This window comes from Sceloporus occidentalis, unplaced genomic scaffold, assembly GCF_023333645.1.
Source record: "Sceloporus occidentalis isolate IW3139 unplaced genomic scaffold, rSceOcc1.0.p SCAF_8, whole genome shotgun sequence".
Lineage (NCBI taxonomy): Eukaryota > Metazoa > Chordata > Lepidosauria > Squamata > Phrynosomatidae > Sceloporus > Sceloporus occidentalis.
Genome location: NW_028316988.1, coordinates 18,500,261 through 18,519,137, shown reverse-complemented (window position 1 = coordinate 18,519,137; position 18,877 = coordinate 18,500,261). Strand labels below are relative to the sequence as shown.

Sequence of the window (18,877 nt, the reverse complement as noted above, 5' to 3'; positions counted from 1 at the left end):
CCCTCTCCTCGGTGCTGTTGCAAAGGATCGAACTATCGCTGTTCACGGCAGAAAATTCTCTGCTGCTTTTGTGACGCCTTTGGTTAAGTGGTTAAGAAAGATCCAGAATTGAACATCTCATTCATTTAACAGAGGCATGGGGAACCTTGTGTCCCCAACTCCAATGAATGACAACTCCCATCATCCCTTGTTTTTGGTTAGGTCATCAGACTTCTGGCAACCCCATGAATTTCATAGGGCTTCCATAGGCAAGGAATACCCGGAGATGTTTGTGCCAGTTTCTTCCTCTGAAATATAGCCTACAGTGCCTGGTATTTGCTGGCAGTCTCCCATCCTAGTATTAACCATGGCTAACCCTGCTTAGTTTCCAAGATCAGACAAGATCTGGTGCCTTTAAGCCCCTGGCTCATTGCTATGACAAGTAACTATTTTACCTTTAGATAGGAGTTCTTTGGAAGGACCCTGGGCTCCCCATTAACAGCTTTGAAAAGTTCATGCCACCCATAGGCTGCATTTTCTCTACCTGTGCCTTAAAAGTTACTTTTAAAAGTCATTTTAGAGTCAGACATTTTAAACACTTGATGCTACTCTCTTATCAATTCCATTCTTTTAAAGCAACAGAGAAGCCAAAAGGTGATTTTCTAAGATGGTAATAAATAATGATGATGGATTACCCAACAAATATTATAAGAAGTCCCAAGCACAACTGTGGACATAGCTGTTGAGAACGATACCTCGCTTCTCTTGCTTGAAGCGGGCGGTGAATAGTATTGTAAAGAACATTTGAAAAGAAATTTTAAAATAAAGTAGTTTAAAAAAATATGTTTTCCTAGTGTTGAGCAAACCCTGTTCAGAAGAATCTGGACTGATGAGTATTTTAAACGTCTAGCATTTATTCCATGCAAAATCTGCACAGAGTGGTTTTGTGAAGAAGACCGCTTTTTCTGTACGCTAAATAATATCCCTGTGCAGAAATATTATTTCCTGCACAAAAATGCTGAGCAGAAAAAGCAGAAGATTCACATATGCATAGAAAACAGTGCAGTTTGTTGTGCAGGAAATGCCTTTTCCTGCACAGAAAATAATACAGTTGCCTCTCCATATCCATGGATTCTTTATCCATGGGTTGAAGCATCCATGGCTTGAAAATATTCAAAAAAATACACAAATTCCAAAAAGCAAACCCTGACTTTGCCGTTTAAATAAAGGACCCATTTTACTACACCATTGAATATAATGTGACTTGAGCACCACAGGTTTTGGGTATCCACAGGTGGTCCTGGAACCAAACCCCAGCAGATACCAAGGTTCCACTGTATTTCTGCACAGAAGTATGCTTATCTACATAGAAAGTACTGGTTCCTGTGTGGAAAGTGCCAAAATCTCAAAAACACTTGCTTAGTTCCAATGAAAAAGGCACAGTGGCTTCTGATTCGCCAGCGCCTCTTTAATGTCACAATCCCTGGATCACATCACAAAATGTTTCCCTCGGTTACCCTGCAAGGTTTGGACAATGCTTCACTGCTACCCCCTTCATACCATTGCTACCTGTCTTGACATTTGTACGGTTTGTGTAGTTGAATGTCTTTTTTCTTGAGGTCAGTATTGCCTCAAACTGTCCTAAACTATGGGAGGGAGAAAGGTATCAGTGAGGCCATTGAAGAGGAAGATACTTACTGCATCTCTATGCGACTCCCTGCTCTGTTATCATTATTCTCATTTATTTATATAGCGCCACCAATGTTAGCTTCTGTTAGGGGTAGTGGATGTTATTTTCATCCGTCAGGTGCAGGTAACTGTGTTGCATCTCATTGTCTCTAACCTTTAATTTAAAGATCTTAGGAAAGGGTAAAGGAAGCAATTTGCCTCTGAAAAGTAACTTTCCAGCACCAGGGTAGCAAAATGTATATCTGAGTCGCATTTCTGTTAGTTTGGAAGAGAATACTCCTTTCAAATGCCCAGGATAGCCATCTGTCCTTTGAGCTACGCAATAGTGGTGAAGTCCTGCTGTCTTGAATTTTAGGTTGAAAGTTAGTTTTGGTTTTCTTGAAATTGCTAAGGAAGCTAATGAAAACCCTGTTCTTGTTGTTGTGTGCCATCGAGTCAGTTCCCGGCTCTTGGTCTTTGTTGTTGTTTGCGCCTTTAAGTCTTTTATAGCTTAAGGCGAACCTGTCACAGGGTTTTCTTGGCAAGATTTCATAGAATCATAGAGTTGGAAGAGACCACTAGGGCCATCCAGTCCAACCTCTTGCCATGCAAAAACTCACAATCAAAACACTCCCGACAGATGCCCATCCATCCTATGTTTAAAGATCTCCAAAGAAGGAGACTGCACCACTCTCCAAATCAATGTATTTCACTGTTGAACAGCACTTACTGTCAGGAAGTTCTTCCTAATGTTCAGTTGGAATCTCTTTTTCTTTAGCTTGCATCCATTGTTTCAGGTCCTAGTCTCTGGAGCAGCAGAAAACAAGCTTGCTCCATCCTGAATATGACAACAATTTGTCCAGAGAGTGTTTGCCCTTGCCTTCCTGTGATGCTGAGAGAGTGTGTCTTGCCCGAGGTAACCCACGAATATCAGCAGCCAAGCCGGGATTCAAACCTTGGTCTCCAGAGTCAAAGTCCAATTCTCAAACCACTACATCATGTGTACATTGCAGAAAGGGTTACTCCTGTATGGCTTGGGACGTGTCATTCCTGAATGAGCCATAAGAACAAATTTGGAGGATAAATTCCAAGCTTTCTGAATGTCCGCTATCAAGCTGACCTCTTTCACATTGCTTTTCCTGCGGAGATGATTGTCTGTGTGCGCACAGGGGATTCTGGAAAGTAGCGTTTTTTAAAGGAACTTTCCAAGGTACTGAGCTACTTTGAAGATCAGCCCCTGGAATAGCTCTTTCAGAATTCAGACTGAAATCTGGAGTGGAAAGCTCAGTGGCCCACTGATGTGGAAAACACCATGCGCCACTCATAGATGCAAGAGTGTGTGCATACTAGTGATGTCTGTTTGGCTTGTTTGGTGTGGTTGGAGAAGTTGCCCCAGTGTAAACCCAACTGGTCTCCATTGGGTGCTGGCTCAAATTGGTATCAAGCTGCTCCTAAACAAGCTGCCTTCCAGGGAAATGATGATTTGCCAGTGCTGTTAGTTCAAGTGCATTTGGGAAATCAAGACCTTGTAGCTCCATTTGTAACACAGCAATACATTTTTTAAAGTCAATTCAATTTGTAGTTATTATCAGAATAAACTGTAATTTTTATTTCAAACATGGTAATCTTATGCCAAGCCAAGTACAGTCCTCCCTCCGTTCTTGTGGTCTTCAGACCTGCGTCCCTCATTTATGCACGAGGGATGAACGGAGGGGGAAAGAATGGGGTGTGGACCCACGCCTATATTCAAGCCAATGGGACTTGAATATAAGCGAAACATCTCTGCTTTGTACAGTGTGCCCTTGGTCTCTGCTGGGGTTTGGTTCCAAGACTCCCCACTAAATACAATGGCACAGTAAATCAAATGTCAAAATCAAGGTTTGCTTTTTGGAACTTTATATGCTCTTTGAATATTTTCAAGCAATGAATGCTTAAATGTGTGGATACAGAGGGCTGACTTTACAAGCATACCTTGGTTAATAAAGCCTTTGACAAAGGAGCTCCTTTCTTCAGTCTTTCTATGCTTTCCTGGTCTCCATTTTCCTCCTCATCTTTTGTAGCTGGAAGGTTTTTGTTAGCACCATGGGCATTGGAAAAAATTGTAAAAGAAAACAGGAGAAAAGCATACTTTTCATGTCAGATTACAGCAGCACATAATCAGTAAATAATGCAATAAAATCTGAGCCGGGAAAGAATGGGATTTAGCTGATTTTACTTTAGCCGAGTGTGCCTTCCTACAGCAGGCAAGGGAAACACCAGCTACCTCCAGAATCCCTTTCTGAGCATACATAAATAGCAAAGCAGAAAGAATTGGAGAAAGCAGATAGTCCTGCCTCGGCATCACCCCCAAACATGTTGAAAAGCACAGCTCTGTAAGTCTGGCCGCCAGAATAGAAATCATAACAAAATCGGAGATTGCCAGAAAAAAATAAGTCCTCCCTGCATGTATTTTGGCGAAAGGCTTCAAATGGTCTCTGGACGGTTCAAAATGTTTTTGTTTACTCATGCAAGGTTTATCTGACCCAGTTGTTTCATTTTACATTTGCATATTGTTGGTTTGGAAGAAATATGTAGAACAGCTTTTCTGATTTTTGTAGTGAGAGCCCTATTCCTCTTCTTTCTGTGTTAGTCATTGTTTCTAGTGTCAGATTTCCAGTTAACGAAATCATGCTGAGGAATGCATTTACTTAGGCTGTATCTGAACTGCAGAAATAATCCAGGTTGACACCTAACCACCCTGGCTCAATGCTATCGAATTCTAGGATTTGTAGTTTGTTGTGGCATTAGAGCACTCTGACAGAGAAGGCTAAATGTCCCATAAAGCTACAGATCCCAGAATTCTTTAGCAGTTAAAATGATGTCAAACTGGATCATTTCTCTAGTGTGGATCCATCCTTAGAGGCATGTCTTTATTTTATCCCTGTGTTCCATTTGAGAAAGTGAAATGTTTTTGCTTCTTCCTCCAGGCTGCATGGCTGGTCTCTGGAAATGGGATGCTATTCCCGTTCAGGGTTAGTAAAGGACGACAACGGTCCATTTCTTCGTATTTGCTGCTACTGCCACCATCCTCACCTTGAGCAGAAGTGAGACAAAGAGGCAGGGGGGAGATGTCTGCGGTCACATCGGCCATCCAGGCTCCACAGGGCCCTGCCAACCCACCGCCCCCGGAGGTGACCAACCCGGGGAAACCAGGCAGAAAGACCAACCAGCTCCAGTACATGCAGAATGTTGTGGTGAAGACACTATGGAAGCACCAGTTTGCCTGGCCCTTCTACCAACCTGTTGATGCAATTAAGCTGAATTTACCAGTGAGTACCTTTCCTTAGGCTGAATCTGCACTGCAGAATTAATGCAGTTTGACACCACTTTAACTATTATGGCTCCATCCCATGTACAGTAATTCTAGAATTTGTAGTTTGTTTTGGCACCAGAGCTCTCTGACAACAAAGGCTAAATAGCTCACAAAACTACAAGTTCCAGAATAACATAACATTGAACCATGGCAGTTAAAGTGGAGTCAAACTGCATTATTTCTGCAGATTCAGCCATAGCCTAGCTTTTCTCTTGCCAGTAGGGGAACATGTATGTGTTTGGCACTTGTAGTCCAGAATAAAATGTTTTCAGACTCTGATTCAGATGCAACACTTAACTGTGATCAGGGGAAACAAACCATGACCAAGCATGTTGTTTGGGCCTTGTTTCCTCTTTATTAATGTTGTTATGGGCCTTCACATAAACTCTGACTTATGGCAACCTTATCATAAAGTTTTCTTGGCCAGATTTATTCAGAGAAAGTTTTTCATATATACACGCACAAACAAAACTACTCAACTTCAACTACAACTACACACACAAGAAACACAACAAATAAAATGACTTCCTTCCCATTCAAATGTGTGATCCCTGGACACTGGGATTTGTCTGTTGTTGTTGCTTGACATTGACAATGCATTGAAAATACTGAACAGTTGTTTTGCTCCCCCAGGATTATCACAAAATCATTAAAAACCCAATGGACATGGGGACGATCAAGAAACGACTGGAACACAACTATTACTGGAGCGCCAGTGAATGTATGCAGGATTTCAACACCATGTTTACAAATTGTTACATTTATAACAAGGTAAACATCGGGGGCACCTTACGGCGATGCATGCTTTATCTGCAAAGGTTGGAAATAACATGTTAAGAACAGCACAACGGTCAGCAATGAGCTTTTTAAAGGCTGGAGATGTTTTGAAGCAAAATTAGCTGTAGTTTGCAGTACTAGATAGTTTCACGTGGAACAGGAGGTCTAGTGTGAATGGCTATGTTTTCTTTTTAAAAGGGAACGATTAATGTAACATTAAAAGATTTCCAGACTCAAAATGTAAAGTCCTGTGTATAGTTTGCTCCATCATGACAACAACGCTAACTGACATCCCTCTTTCTTTTGCCTCGTTCCTTGCCCTGCCTGCTGGGCTGTCTCTAGCCAACGGATGACATTGTCCTCATGGCCCAAGCTTTGGAAAAGATCTTCCTGCAGAAAGTGGCCCAGATGCCTCAAGAGGAAGTAGAATTGTTACCTCCAGTACCGAAAGGCAAAGCTCGCAAGATGGCTGCCAGTGCACACAACACAGGTTATACGTGTAGCTGAATGAGTGACACTAAGGAAGCATACTTGATTTATTTTTCTGATTGGAAACCATAGATTCTTCCACCATCAATCATGGGAGGGCCCTATGCAGGGTGCAAGAGGCCATTCTTACTCACAGTTACTGTTCTAACCTGCAACTCCCAATTCTGAGCCTCCCATTCAGTCTTGCTGGTTGCTATGCAGGACATATTGTCTTGGCAACTCTGGGAGTTATAGTCCAGAGGAGTACATTTCCCAAGCTTTACTATAAACCCTGGAGTGTTAACTTAGCCACCCCCACTCCAATTGGGATTCAGAGATTTCCACAAATTTGGCTAAAGTACTTCCAGAATTAAATTATCTTTGCTAAGAATGGGCTTGAACCAATTTTGTGAGCTCTCTCTCTCTCTCTCTCTCTCTCTCTCTCTCTCTCTCTCTCTGTGTGTGTGTGTGTGTGTGTGTATACGCATGTTTGACAAGACAGTTGTACACAGCATTTGGAGCCAGATGCATCCTCCAAGTTGTAAGGAGGAGGCGGGCTGGGGTAAAAGGATGATTTATAGTACCTTGGACAATTCCTTTACAGTTTGTTTCTCTGCATCTGACACAGAGTGCATTTACACTGTAAGAATATACTCAGATCACATAAAGAGCCTGGAAAATACATGTCTTAGCACTGTGGGTGCATCTACAGTGCAGAAATAATGCAGTTTGATACCACTCTAAATGCTATTGTGTCTTCTTATGAAATCCCGGGATTTGTACTTTTGGAAGGTCTTTAGCATTCTCTGCCAGAGAGTGCTGGTGCCTCTCTAAACTATAGACCCCAAGATTCTGAAGGATAGATCCATGGCAGTTAAAGTGGTGTCAAACTGTGTTATTTCTACAACGTAGATGCATCCATAATGCTAAGACATGCATTTCCCAGACTCTTGAAGTGATCTGAGTGAACTTCTGTCAGCCTCCCATGAAACATATCCTGTAATACGTGTCATCTTGGCCTTTGGCATGGCAGCCTATCTGGTGCCATTCTTCCTCTTTGTTCCTTGCAAATTCTGTTCACCTACACAGGCTCTCTGCCAGCTCCCATGTCAGTGGGATGGGGAACCACTCTAGGTTTTTATTTAATCTTAAAAGTGGCTGTTTGTGGGAATAACATTGAGCCCTTTCCATAGTAGGTCCTTTAAAATCAGTAATAAAACCGAAAGCAGATGCACCACACCCACATAATGGGATCCTGTACTTCCCATTACGCATGGGTACTGTGTTAAATCTTGAGCTTAATCTCTTTTTGTCCTTTTCAAAAACAGGAACCCAGCATCCAGCAACCACAGCTGTCTCTTCGGTGTCCCCGCCAGCCCCCTTTCAGAATGTCCCTCCCTCCGTATCGCAGACGCCGGTCATTGCCGTCACGCCTGTGCCAACCATTACCGCAAACATCACCCCCATCACCTCTCCTCCTGCCGCTGCCCCCCCTCCGCCACCACCTCCTCCCCCTGCCGCTCCCATCATGCCTGTCGTTCCTCCAACACCACCAATTGTCAAGGTAATCCCCGAAGGGTCTCTTGTCCTATCCACACAAGACACCGTTCTGAAATACAGTGGGCCCTCGGTATCCACTGAGATTTGGTTCCAGGACCCGCCTTCCCCCCATGGATACCAAAATCCATGGTTTCTCAAATCCCATTAAACAATGGCACAGTGAATTGGTGTCCCTTATGGCAAAAACAAGGTTTGCTTTTGGAATTTGTATTATTTTTGAATATTTTCGAGCCAGGGATGCTTGAATCCATGGATAAAAAAATCCATGGATACAGAGGGCCGACCGTATACTTTTCCAGCACCCAAGAGTGTGCGCAGTGATTTTGGGGAACATGCAACAGAATCCACAAGAAAAAATGGGGAGTTATGGCCCCATGTGCTCTGTGGGTGGTCTTTATTTGATTTATTTGACTATTAATATTTTTTTTTGTTTTGGTAAAGTGTGTGGTTTTAATATTGGCAGTGCTATAATTCTTTTTAAGAGTTGACTCTTCATATGTTTTTAACTGTAATCCTTTAAATGCATAAACTACCTTGCCTCTCACTCCTGGGGAAAAAAACAGGATAGAAATACGGATTATAATGATGGATGGAATTTTCCATTATGGCGTATGTTGCATAACTTTACACATACATGAACATAACTTTACACATACCAGTGTGGCATACTGGTTTGAGCATTGGATTATAAAGACCAGGATTCAAATCCCAGCTCGCATGAAAATCCATTGGGTGACATTGGGCAGGTCACACAGTTTCAGTCTCAGAGGATGACAGTGTCAAGCCCCCTCTCAACAAATGATAGAATCGCCATAAGCTGGAAACAACTTAAAGGCACACAACAGCAGCAGCAGCTACATAGCAGGGGCTCTAAGGAATCCTCTTAGTGAATTGCAAAGAAGCATAATGAGACACCAGCAAGAGTGTTCATCAGGTCCCGTTGTGCAACAGTCACTTTGCCAACTCCCTTATGTAGTAACAGGAGCCTCTTACTGGATTCAGATGTTACAGAACCGCCTAATTCTAATTCCTGCAGGTGTTAGTCCATTTCCAAAATCATAATTCTCCAAGAGGATTCTGGCCAGCAACAATAATAATAATGATGGTGGTGATCTTGTTGTTGTGTGCCTGTCATGGGGTTTTCTTTGTAAGATTTGTTCTGAGATGGTTTGCCTTTGCCTTCTTCTGAGACCGAAAGAGTATGACTTGCTCTGGGTCACCCAGTGGGTTTCCATGGTGGAGCAGACTCTGGTCTCCAGAGTCTTAGTCCAATGCTACACCATGCTGGCTCTCAGCTGTTCCTGACCTCTGCTTTATTTGAAGACACACACATACACAAAACCCTACACACACAAACCTCAACACACTTTCACAATTGTTGTGTTTGAATTTCAGAAAAAGGGGGTGAAGCGGAAAGCGGACACAACCACCCCCACCACATCAGCCATCACGGCCAGCCGGAGCGAGTCGCCCACCCCACTCTCTGACTCCAAGCAGGCCAAAGTGGTTGCCCGGCGGGAAAGTGGTGGGCGGCCCATCAAGCCGCCAAAGAAGGACTTGGAAGATGGGGAAATCCCCCAGCACGCCGGCAAGAAGGGCAAGCTCTCAGAGCACCTCAAATACTGCGACAGCATCCTCAAAGAGATGCTGTCCAAGAAGCATGCAGCCTATGCCTGGCCCTTCTACAAGCCAGTGGATGCAGAGGCCCTGGAGCTCCATGACTACCACGACATCATCAAACACCCAATGGATCTCAGTACTGTGAAAGTATGTTTTCCCCCTCCTCTTATGTCCTTTTGCTCTAATATATATGGAGGATGTGTTCGTTTATTTATTTGGTTATTTTCTATCCCACTCTTGTTGTTGTGTGCCTTCCAAGTCCTTTCCAATTTATGGCGACTCTAAGGCATAACCCTATCATGAGGTTTCCTTGGCAAGGTTTGTTCAGAGGAGGTTTGATATTGCCTTCCCCTGAGGCTGAGAGTGTGTGATTCACCCAGAGTCACCCAGTGGGTTTCATGGTTGAGCTTGGAATCAAACCCTGGTTTCCAGAGTCATAGTCCAGCATTCAAACCAATGCACCATGTGGGAGTAGAGGCCATGTCTACACTGGTCATTTACACCACTTCCCCCTACCCTGATGTCACACTAACCACATGACACAGGACCATAGGCCTTATTTGATTGATAACTGTCTTCCCATTGGAAGGCCAGCTGTGCACCAAATGTGGGCTGTACCTACCTTAAATCGAATTAGAAAAACTTACCTTTTTGCCCTGAATATTCCAGGAATGGGAATATCCATGCAGACCACCAATGTGGCTTCACTACAACTCCCAGCATTCCGTATTATTGGCTGTGCTAGTGGGAGCTGTTGGGTGTTGCAGTGCATCAATATTTGGTGGGCAGCACTTTTCCCACCACAATGGAAAGATAATACATAACAATACAGGGCAAAAGTGGTGCCCTTTCTGGATTAGGAGAAAAAGAAAAATTCTTCCAGAAATATTTTCAACTAACTTTTTTATTTTAAACAAATCTTTAGTTTTAAAATTAAGTGGTCTACATTCAGCCCTCCATATCCACAGATTCTGCATCCACAGATTCAGCTACCCATGGCTTGAAAATATTCCCACTCACCCATCCTCCCACCCCAGATCCAAACTACAAACCTTGATGTTCTCATTTTATATAGGGGACCAATGCCAGCCCATGTCTCCACCTGCCATTAGGAGTTTTCTATCTTTCTGGAGGTTTTAACCCAGAGTGTAGCTATGTAACCCCGAACATATATCCTGTCCTCCTAGTTACATTTTCCTTCAGTCCCTAAATTTCAAGTGTTGTAGTGATCCTTTTAAAATGCATTTTAGGAATCCAAACAAAAGGATCAGGCAAAGTGAACGAGGGATTGAGACACACAACAAATACAAGAGTTATAGGTGTGAACGATTTTCAGTGTCTCACTCTCTACGAGGCTAGAAATATGAGGACTGAAGGAAAAATTCATGGGCATTTGTGGGTTAATACCCTCATTTTGGTACCTCTGGTTTCAGCAAGCATCATTCACACTATTTCAAAGAAAAAGCAAACAGTCATTTTGGCCCTTAATATTCCAGAAACCAAAAACATTTTTCATGCATGGCTGAGATAGAGATACCTTTGATTTCTGCAGGTTCATTGTACCCAGACTTTGTTTCATATACAAAACTATTATAAAATATTGTATTAAATTACCCTCCGGCTATATGTAAAAGGTGTATATGAAACAGAAATGAATGTTGTGTTTAGAATTGGATCGATCTCCAAGATATCTCATTATGTACATATATGCAAACACAGGTATTCCAAAATCCACAAAGATCTGAAATCCAAAATACCACTTATTCAAATATTTTGAATAAGGGAGACTCAACCTGTGTTACATTTATTGAATTAACCCACAAAGCACACAAGGCACATTTTCAACCTTAAGCTTAAGGTTGGAAACTCCCCCTCCTCAAAGCTAAACAGTGTGGTTTTTCCTTGTTTCTGCCTATAGAGAGCACAGATATTGTCCTGGGAGATGTCTTTCGAAAATTAGGATGACCAGAAGGGTCTTTCAAACTTTTCATTGAGGACTTGTGAAAAACAGGAGTGTCTCACAAAGCAGATTGGTCTGGCATTTGGCTTTATAGCTGAAAAGAGAACTTCCATGTAGTAAAAGAGTCTATCTGGGATTATCAAGGTTCAGTGGGAGCCCAAGGGGGACATACAGATTTTTGTGAAGGGGCCTTGTTAGCCAAATCTGGGAATGGAAGTGTGAAATCTTTCGTCTCACACTTTAAAGTAGTTGTCATTTTCTTAACGCAACCATGGCTTGCCATCAAGTTGGCTAGTGGTTTTGTCAGCTGTGTAGCCTAAGCTGTAATCCCCCCTTCCCTGGCACTGGGATGATTTCATCGCTCTCACACATCTGAATGTCAAAAGTGCTGGCAGAAATGGTTCTGTTTGTTGCAGTGACCCTTGTGGTCCCATCTGTGATCTTTCAAAGGCTACATCTGCACTGCAGAAATAATCCAGTTTGACATCACTTTACTGCCACGGCTCAATGCTATGAAATTCTGGGAATGATAGTTTTGTGAGACATTTAGCTTTCTCTTTCAGAGAGCTCTCGTGCCACAACAAACTGCTGTTCATAGAATTCCATAACATTGAACTGTGGCAGTCAAAGTGGTGTCAAGACTGGATTATTTCTGCAGTGTGGATGCAGCCAAAGAGGATTATTATTTTTTTCCTTGCTTGCTTTTTTCTTAAAAGAACCAGCTTCCTCACATTGCCCATTTCATCTCTGAATGCATGTTGCTTATGGCTTTCCCCCTTTCCCTCCCTGTCTCCCATCCAATCGCCCCTGTCCTTTCTTTTCCCTTCCCACTTTTCTGGCTTCCTGTGTTTGCAGAAAAAAATGGACAGCCGAGAATATCAAGACGCCCAGGGTTTTGCGGCGGATATTCGGTTAATGTTCTCTAATTGTTACAAGTACAATCCTCCCGACCATGAAGTTGTGGCCATGGCCAGGAAGCTTCAGGTAAATGTGGCTAGTAGCCAAAATAATAGCAGTCATCATAACCAGCCAGCTAGATTAATCAACTGAGGAGAAAGAAGGAAATGATGGAAATGAAGATTTCTGTCTGCCTATTGTATTTGCCACCATCTTAATGCAAACAAACACAAACCACAGATGCAGGTATATCATGCCATTAAACTATGTGTGGCTGTATATATATATACATGTAATAAAGAAACTTACATAGCGCATTTGGTTTGGTGTGTATCAACAAGTTGCTGAACTTTAGAAAAACAACAACTGTATTATATACAGAAATTAAACGGAATTAATGTACGGCAGGGAATCCCTTCCAGTAGTAGAAAATGAATTATTATCTAACAGCAAAATTGTAGAAGATGCTGGCAAACAGCAAAAAATACTGACTAACAGCAGCAAGAGGATGGAATATCCCCAGGTAGTTTTCTTCTCCATTCCTCCAAAAGATAAGCTTCTTCAGATGGATAATCAGCCGTATGATAAAAATGATAAAGCTAGTACAAAACAAGCATTAGAAGGTACAAGCTATTATAAAATCAAACCCATCCTTACAACAGTAATGTATAAAGCATTAATTATGATGCCTATAGCTCACAGACACAGGATTCTGACAAACGCTTTGGCATGTTACAAGCTTACCTACATCCAACACATTGAACCAAATGTGTTATGTAAGTTTCTTTCTTACATGTGTATATAAACAGAAATACATAGTTTACCTGCATGATACATCTGCATTTGTGGTTTGCCATCATCTGCCCATCTGGTCCAGTTTCTTGGATGGCAGGTTGATTCTGTTCCTGAGTGGAAGGAGGCAAACCCTAGAGCATGCAGAGATGGAAGAGGCAACTTCTTTGCAGGGGAAAGTCCTGCTTGCTTTCATCCAGAGTAATGTGCATTTCCTCAGTCCTACTGCTGCAGAAACAGAGTTTGAAAGCATTATTGCAGACTAAAGTCCCATTATCCATGGTGGCTAGAGGATTCTGGGAGTCGTGGCACCCCAAAGATAACATTTGTATGCTCTGGCCCCAGAATGATACTCTTGTGCTGGATCAAAAATAACAGAGAGTCCCCCAGCGGCTTAAAACACTTCCAAATTAATTTTGGCAGGAGCATTTGCTGGCTACAACCCACTGCTGGAGTTGCCCACTGGACTTCTGTAGAAGCCGCCTGCAAGTACACCATTTTCCCCAAACTGAACCAATGTAATAAATGCATCCTTGAATGTATAAACAGTTAAAACTAGAGTAAAGAGTTAGGAAAATTCAGGTAAATTTAGACCAGGACACTCCAGACTTTTGATAAACAAGGCATATTATTGTTTCCTCATCTTTCTGTTTGAATTGCAATTTGTGCCTCATCTATGCATCTGAAAAAGTTTAAAAAATAATTCTTAAATGATTTACAATGTCTACGTTACCAAGGTCCTGCATGTTTATACTGTTGTTGTGAGCCTTCAAGACTTTTCCAACTTATGGCGCCCCTAAGGCAAACCTATCATAGGGTTTTCTTGGCAAGTTGCTTCAGAGAAGGGTTGCCATTTCCTTTCTCTGAGGCTGAGAGACTGTGACTTGCCCAGGTGGGTTTCCATGGCTGAGTGGGGATTCAAACCCTGGTCTCTAGAGTCGTAGTCCAATGCTCAAGCCACTATATTGGCTTATTTATAATTAAATTTGGTTTTGGTTTGAAAGGATGCATGCGTAGATCAGAGATTTAGAACCCAACTAGTAAGCAACTTTCTCTGAGGGCTGCTAAGGCCATTGATTTAAATCACTGCATTGTTCCCCTTGCAAAATGCCAGAAGAATTGTCCAGAGCATGAACAAATTGTTGTTTTCTGTTTTGGACTACAGTTCCAAGAATCCCTCAGCCAACATTGGGTCCCTCGTGGCTGTGGAATTCTGGGATCTGTAGTATGAAAAACACAAACCTTTCCAGGGACTATAACTATCCACCCTGCAAGGAGCTGGGCCCAGAGTCATGCAGGAATGGAATATCTGAAGTAGTCATGTAGAAGATGAAATGAGCTTGTTTTCTGCTGCTCCAGCAGCAGTGGATTCAAATGGCAAGAGAAGACATTCCATTTGAACATTAGGAGGAACTTTTTGACTTAAGAGCTGCTTGACCGTGGAATTGATTGCCTCAAAGGGTGGTGGACTTTACTTCTTTGGAGGTCTTTAAACAGAGCCTGGATGGGCTTCTTTTGGACATACTGTATTCCTGTATGGCAGGGGGCTGAACTAGATGCCCCTTGTGAAATAGATGCCCCTTCCAACTCTATGGTTCTATGATTCTGTTAAACTGTTCTGCATATGTGCACGTTGGCACTCTTGCATAGAACTGGACTGGATGGCACTTGTGGTATCTTCCAACTCTTTGATTCTGTGCATTTAACATATGCATTGGGGAGCTAATGGAGAAACAGTAAGGTGAATTGTTCTGAAGTGTCAGGATGAAGTCTCCATGCTACACCTGCTTCAAGGGCTCAGAGCCGGTGGGTCCCATGTTAGTGGGATGGTAAATCCAGTCCAGGTCTTAACAACAGGTTTTAAAGGAGTTGGAACCTGGGGTTTTTTTTTGGGGGGTGGGGTGGGGGGAGATGGTCCAGCACCTCAGAAAATTCCTCTAGAGATATCCAAAACCTGGAGTGTGGATTCATTGCTGTACTGACCTGGCACTCACCAGCTGGTACTGCCTTCATGGACACCACTAGGGGTTGTTTTTGTGTGTATTTCTGGGAGTGTTGCTGTTGCCCACCCACTCACTTCCATGCCAAACCTTGCTCCTTTTGCAGGATGTCTTTGAAATGAGATTTGCCAAGATGCCGGACGAGCCGGCAGAGCCCCCACCACCCCCTCCTCCTGCCGCGCCAGTCGTGAGCAAAAGCATGGAGAGCAGCCACAGCAGCGAAGAGAGCTCATCGGATTCGGACAGCTCGGACTCTGAAGAGGAGCGGGCCACCCGGCTGGCTGAACTACAGGAGCAGGTGAGTGGCTGCCACTTATCCTGCTTAGTCCCAAATCCGCTTTCCCTCCACTTCAGATATTGATATTTCACTTCTCCCCTGAACTGGGGGAGAGGATTCGAGTCAGGCCCCAATAAAACAAGCCTCTCCAAAGATCCCATTCAGCAATATTTTACTAGTCCAGGGGTCAGCAACTGTAGGAGGTTAGGGGGATTTACCAGCCCACTCCCAGAGACCATGGAAGGTCACATACCCCTTGTTGCTTCTCCTGCAATTTTTTTTAATGTCCCCAAAGGCCATCTGGTGGACTCTGGAAGCATTTTTGCATGTTTGTAGGATGCGATAGCTTAGTGGTTAAGACACCAGTTCTGACGATCAGAAGATAAGCTGGTCAAGGCCTGAGTGCTGCATGATGGGGTGAGCTCCTATCAGTAGTCCCAGCTTCTGCCAACGTAGCAGTTCAAAAACATGCAATTGCAAGTAGATAACTAGGTACCACTTCAGTGGGAAGGTAACAGCGTTCAGTGCAGTCATGCTGGCCACATGACCACCAGAGTAGTCCTCAGACAACGCTGGCTCTTCAACTTAGTAACGGAGATGAGCACTATCCCCTACAGTTGGTTATGATTAGACATTCATGTCAAAGGACTACCTGTGTATATGTTTTGTTTTGTTTTGTTTTTAATACCACCACTGGTTGGAATTCTGGTATGGACACCTGCACGCATAAATATCCCTTATATGTGCAAATGTCCTTTTTTCAGGGGCTGTGTGCGCTGGTTTTTGCTTCATCTCTGTACAAGGCCCCTTCCTGTCCTACTGTTAAGCCCTTGACGCCACTTTGTTTGACCATTCCCTGTTTCGTGGTGAGCATGCAGATTTGGAAAAGTGTCTGGCTGAGTCTCCCATAACCACACTGGCTGTGTCTCCAGTAACCAGACGTGAAACAATGACAGCAGAGCTGAGATCCACTAGGGTTCTCTAGGGTTCTCAGCACTGCTGTAAATCATGTCACATTTGGCTATGGGGCATGTAGCAGATGCTTCTCTGAGCAAAGTATGAATGGCCACGCCGAGTGGCATTGGGGGCTTATTGACAGGTTTGGGGGAGGTTATGCAGCTCGCACAGCAGTCTGTTTCAGCTCCCAGAGTTCTGCACCCACATACCACCTTCAAATACGCAAACATTTTCTAGGAGGCATGGGAGCATTTTCATCATGTTTAGGTGGATTAGGCTATTCTAGGGCCAGGAGACACCTTTTTATTCACTTCAGTTTCAGAAAAGGGCTTCTCCTGGGCTTAAAATGGCTTCTGGCGGGGAGGGGGGGTTGTTGCAAAGCTGTCCATACTCTCTAGAGAGTTTTTGAGGGCAAAAGGAGGTCTTTTTTCACTTGGAGGCCATGAAAATGGTCCTGGAGTCCAAGAATGACACTAGGAGGGTCCAGATGCGGGCACATTACCCATCTTTGCTTTAAACTTTGTGACACCCTTAGAGAGAGCCTACTACATGTGGGCCCCCACTAGCAAGATGATGATTATTTTATTGATTTACATCCCGCCTTTAGCCACCTTGAGTCCCTGTACCGGGATAAAGGCGGGATATAAATAAATAAAGACCTGGAGATGATATGAGAACCCGAGTCAGATATGGGGCAGAGAGTGTGAGCTTGAATATAGATCTTGTGAGTGAAGAGTGCAAAAAAAAGCATTAAAACACCTTGCAAATAGAAAAAAATTCTCAATGACGCCATGCTGAAACATGAGGACCCTGGGCCTTTGTAAATGTTACCTTGCACTTTTAGTGGCCAGAAAGGTCAGAAACCTGACACATGTAAAATATGAAGGCAGGAAAAGATTCCCAGAATGATCTCCCAGGAGTCCCAAGTGGGATTCCCGGATTCCCTGCCCCTTCTCCCCTATCCACCCCACCAACCACAACCACCTGGAACTGCAGCGTGGATGCACTATTTGCTTCCCTGCCTGTCTTCTTGTTCACACAGGACCGTTCCCGCTCAGTGAGGCAGTGCTACAAGGTCAATGACTCCCGAGACTGGAATGGATGGAATGTATTTGTTTTATTTTTATTTTTTAATTTCTGTTGATTTCCTTATTGTGCAGATATGTGATAAAAGTTCTGTAGGGTTAGTCAGAGCTCTGGGGAAAAGCCAGTGTATATAGGATGTGATGCTGCATTATTGCATAAAGGACGGCTAGTTCTGCAGGTCCACTTAAATATGCTTTGTTTCCGAGCACACAAGCTTGTTTTCTGTTTAGAAACAACAGTTTTTAAATGCAGAAACACAGATGCATTTTCTGCACACACACAAAAATGTTTTCTGTACAGAGAAACACTTTTATGTGCAAAAATACACATGGTTTTTCTACACAGGAAACATGTATCTCTGTGGACAAACCACATGTACAGCCTGGCTTGGTAAGAGTGTAAATGAAAGAAAAAGAAATACTTCATAGATTCCGAGTAAATGGCCTGCCCTGCATGGGCTTGCACACACCCCTGAAGAAATAGATGCATAGTTTGGGAGTAAAGTTGGCCCTCTGTATCCACAGATTTTGCATCCACAGATCCAACCATCCATTGGCTGAAAATATTCAAAACACAAATTCCAAAAAGCAAATCTTGATTTTGCAACTTTATATAAGGGACACCATTTTACTATGCCATTGTATATAATGGGACTTGAGCATCCATGGATTTTTATACCTATGGAGGTCCCAGAAACAACTTGAAGGCACACAACGACAAGGAGAAGACTCAGCATGAGCTCTCTGGCTGAGAATTCTGGATGCCGCTCCCTAAAATGCCAATCCCAGATTCCATGGGATGGAACCAAGGCAGTTAAACTGGAATCATAGTGCTATAATTCTGTGGTGTAAATGGGCCCCAGGACCATGGTGTCTTCTGCCACTCCCATTGGGCTTCTCTATTCCTTCTTTGTGTAGCTGCAAGCCCCTTTGTAGTTAGAGGGGAAATACATGCTCCCAGAATTTACGTATGGTTGTGAACTTGCAGTCCAAAGTGTTGGGGGGAGAGGAGGCTTGAATTTGAATGGGCAATGAATACCCCCTTAGCTTTACAAATGATCTGCTCCTAGTAGAGATGAACATGAGTAGATTTGTTTTGTGTTGTTTTAATATAGCTGCTTAAACTTTTTGGATTCTCCTTCAGGTTGTTGCTATAAGACTTTTCATGATGCGGTGCTCTCCAAAATTTATCAGTGCACCACAGTTGGGCAGCAGCCTTTGCCTTCTATGGGAGGGTGGTGGGGAAACAGTTGCCACCCCGTTGCCAACCCCTGTCATTTATGTTCATTGTCATGCCCTTCTCATACACTTGGTCCTGCTGAGGTAACATAGTGTTTGCCATCCAGAGAAATATACCGGGATTTCCTGAGCATCCCAATGTGCAAGAGGCAAGCTTCTAATCTCCATAGTTGCAGAGATAAACCTCTCCCTGCTGGTGAAAAAAGAGCATCCAGCACTACTGGAAACCTACACCTCACACATTGA

At 43.3% G+C, this 18,877-nt stretch overlaps 1 protein-coding gene across 9 annotated transcripts in view; it reads left to right on the top strand.

Moving 5' to 3' along the window:
- The window catches only part of LOC149308102 (bromodomain-containing protein 3-like), a 36,122-nt gene that overhangs the window by 10,061 nt on the left and 7,184 nt on the right, over positions 1–18,877 (top strand). For 5 of the 9 annotated variants that reach the window (XM_089535080.1, XM_089535082.1, XM_089535078.1 and 2 more), the window contains 8 exons: positions 4,614–4,955; positions 5,633–5,770; positions 6,119–6,266; positions 7,573–7,808; positions 9,200–9,571; positions 12,240–12,368; positions 15,180–15,371; positions 17,350–17,415. In XM_089535080.1, the coding sequence (XP_089391206.1) occupies positions 4,755–4,955; positions 5,633–5,770; positions 6,119–6,266; positions 7,573–7,808; positions 9,200–9,571; positions 12,240–12,368; positions 15,180–15,371; positions 17,350–17,415 (1,482 nt within the window). In that variant the 5' untranslated portion in view covers positions 4,614–4,754. The remainder of the gene's footprint in view (positions 1–4,613; positions 4,956–5,632; positions 5,771–6,118; positions 6,267–7,572; positions 7,809–9,199; positions 9,572–12,239; positions 12,369–15,179; positions 15,372–17,349; positions 17,416–18,877) is intronic. The other 4 variants (XM_089535084.1, XM_089535085.1, XM_089535083.1 and 1 more) reach the window with 3 other exon arrangements.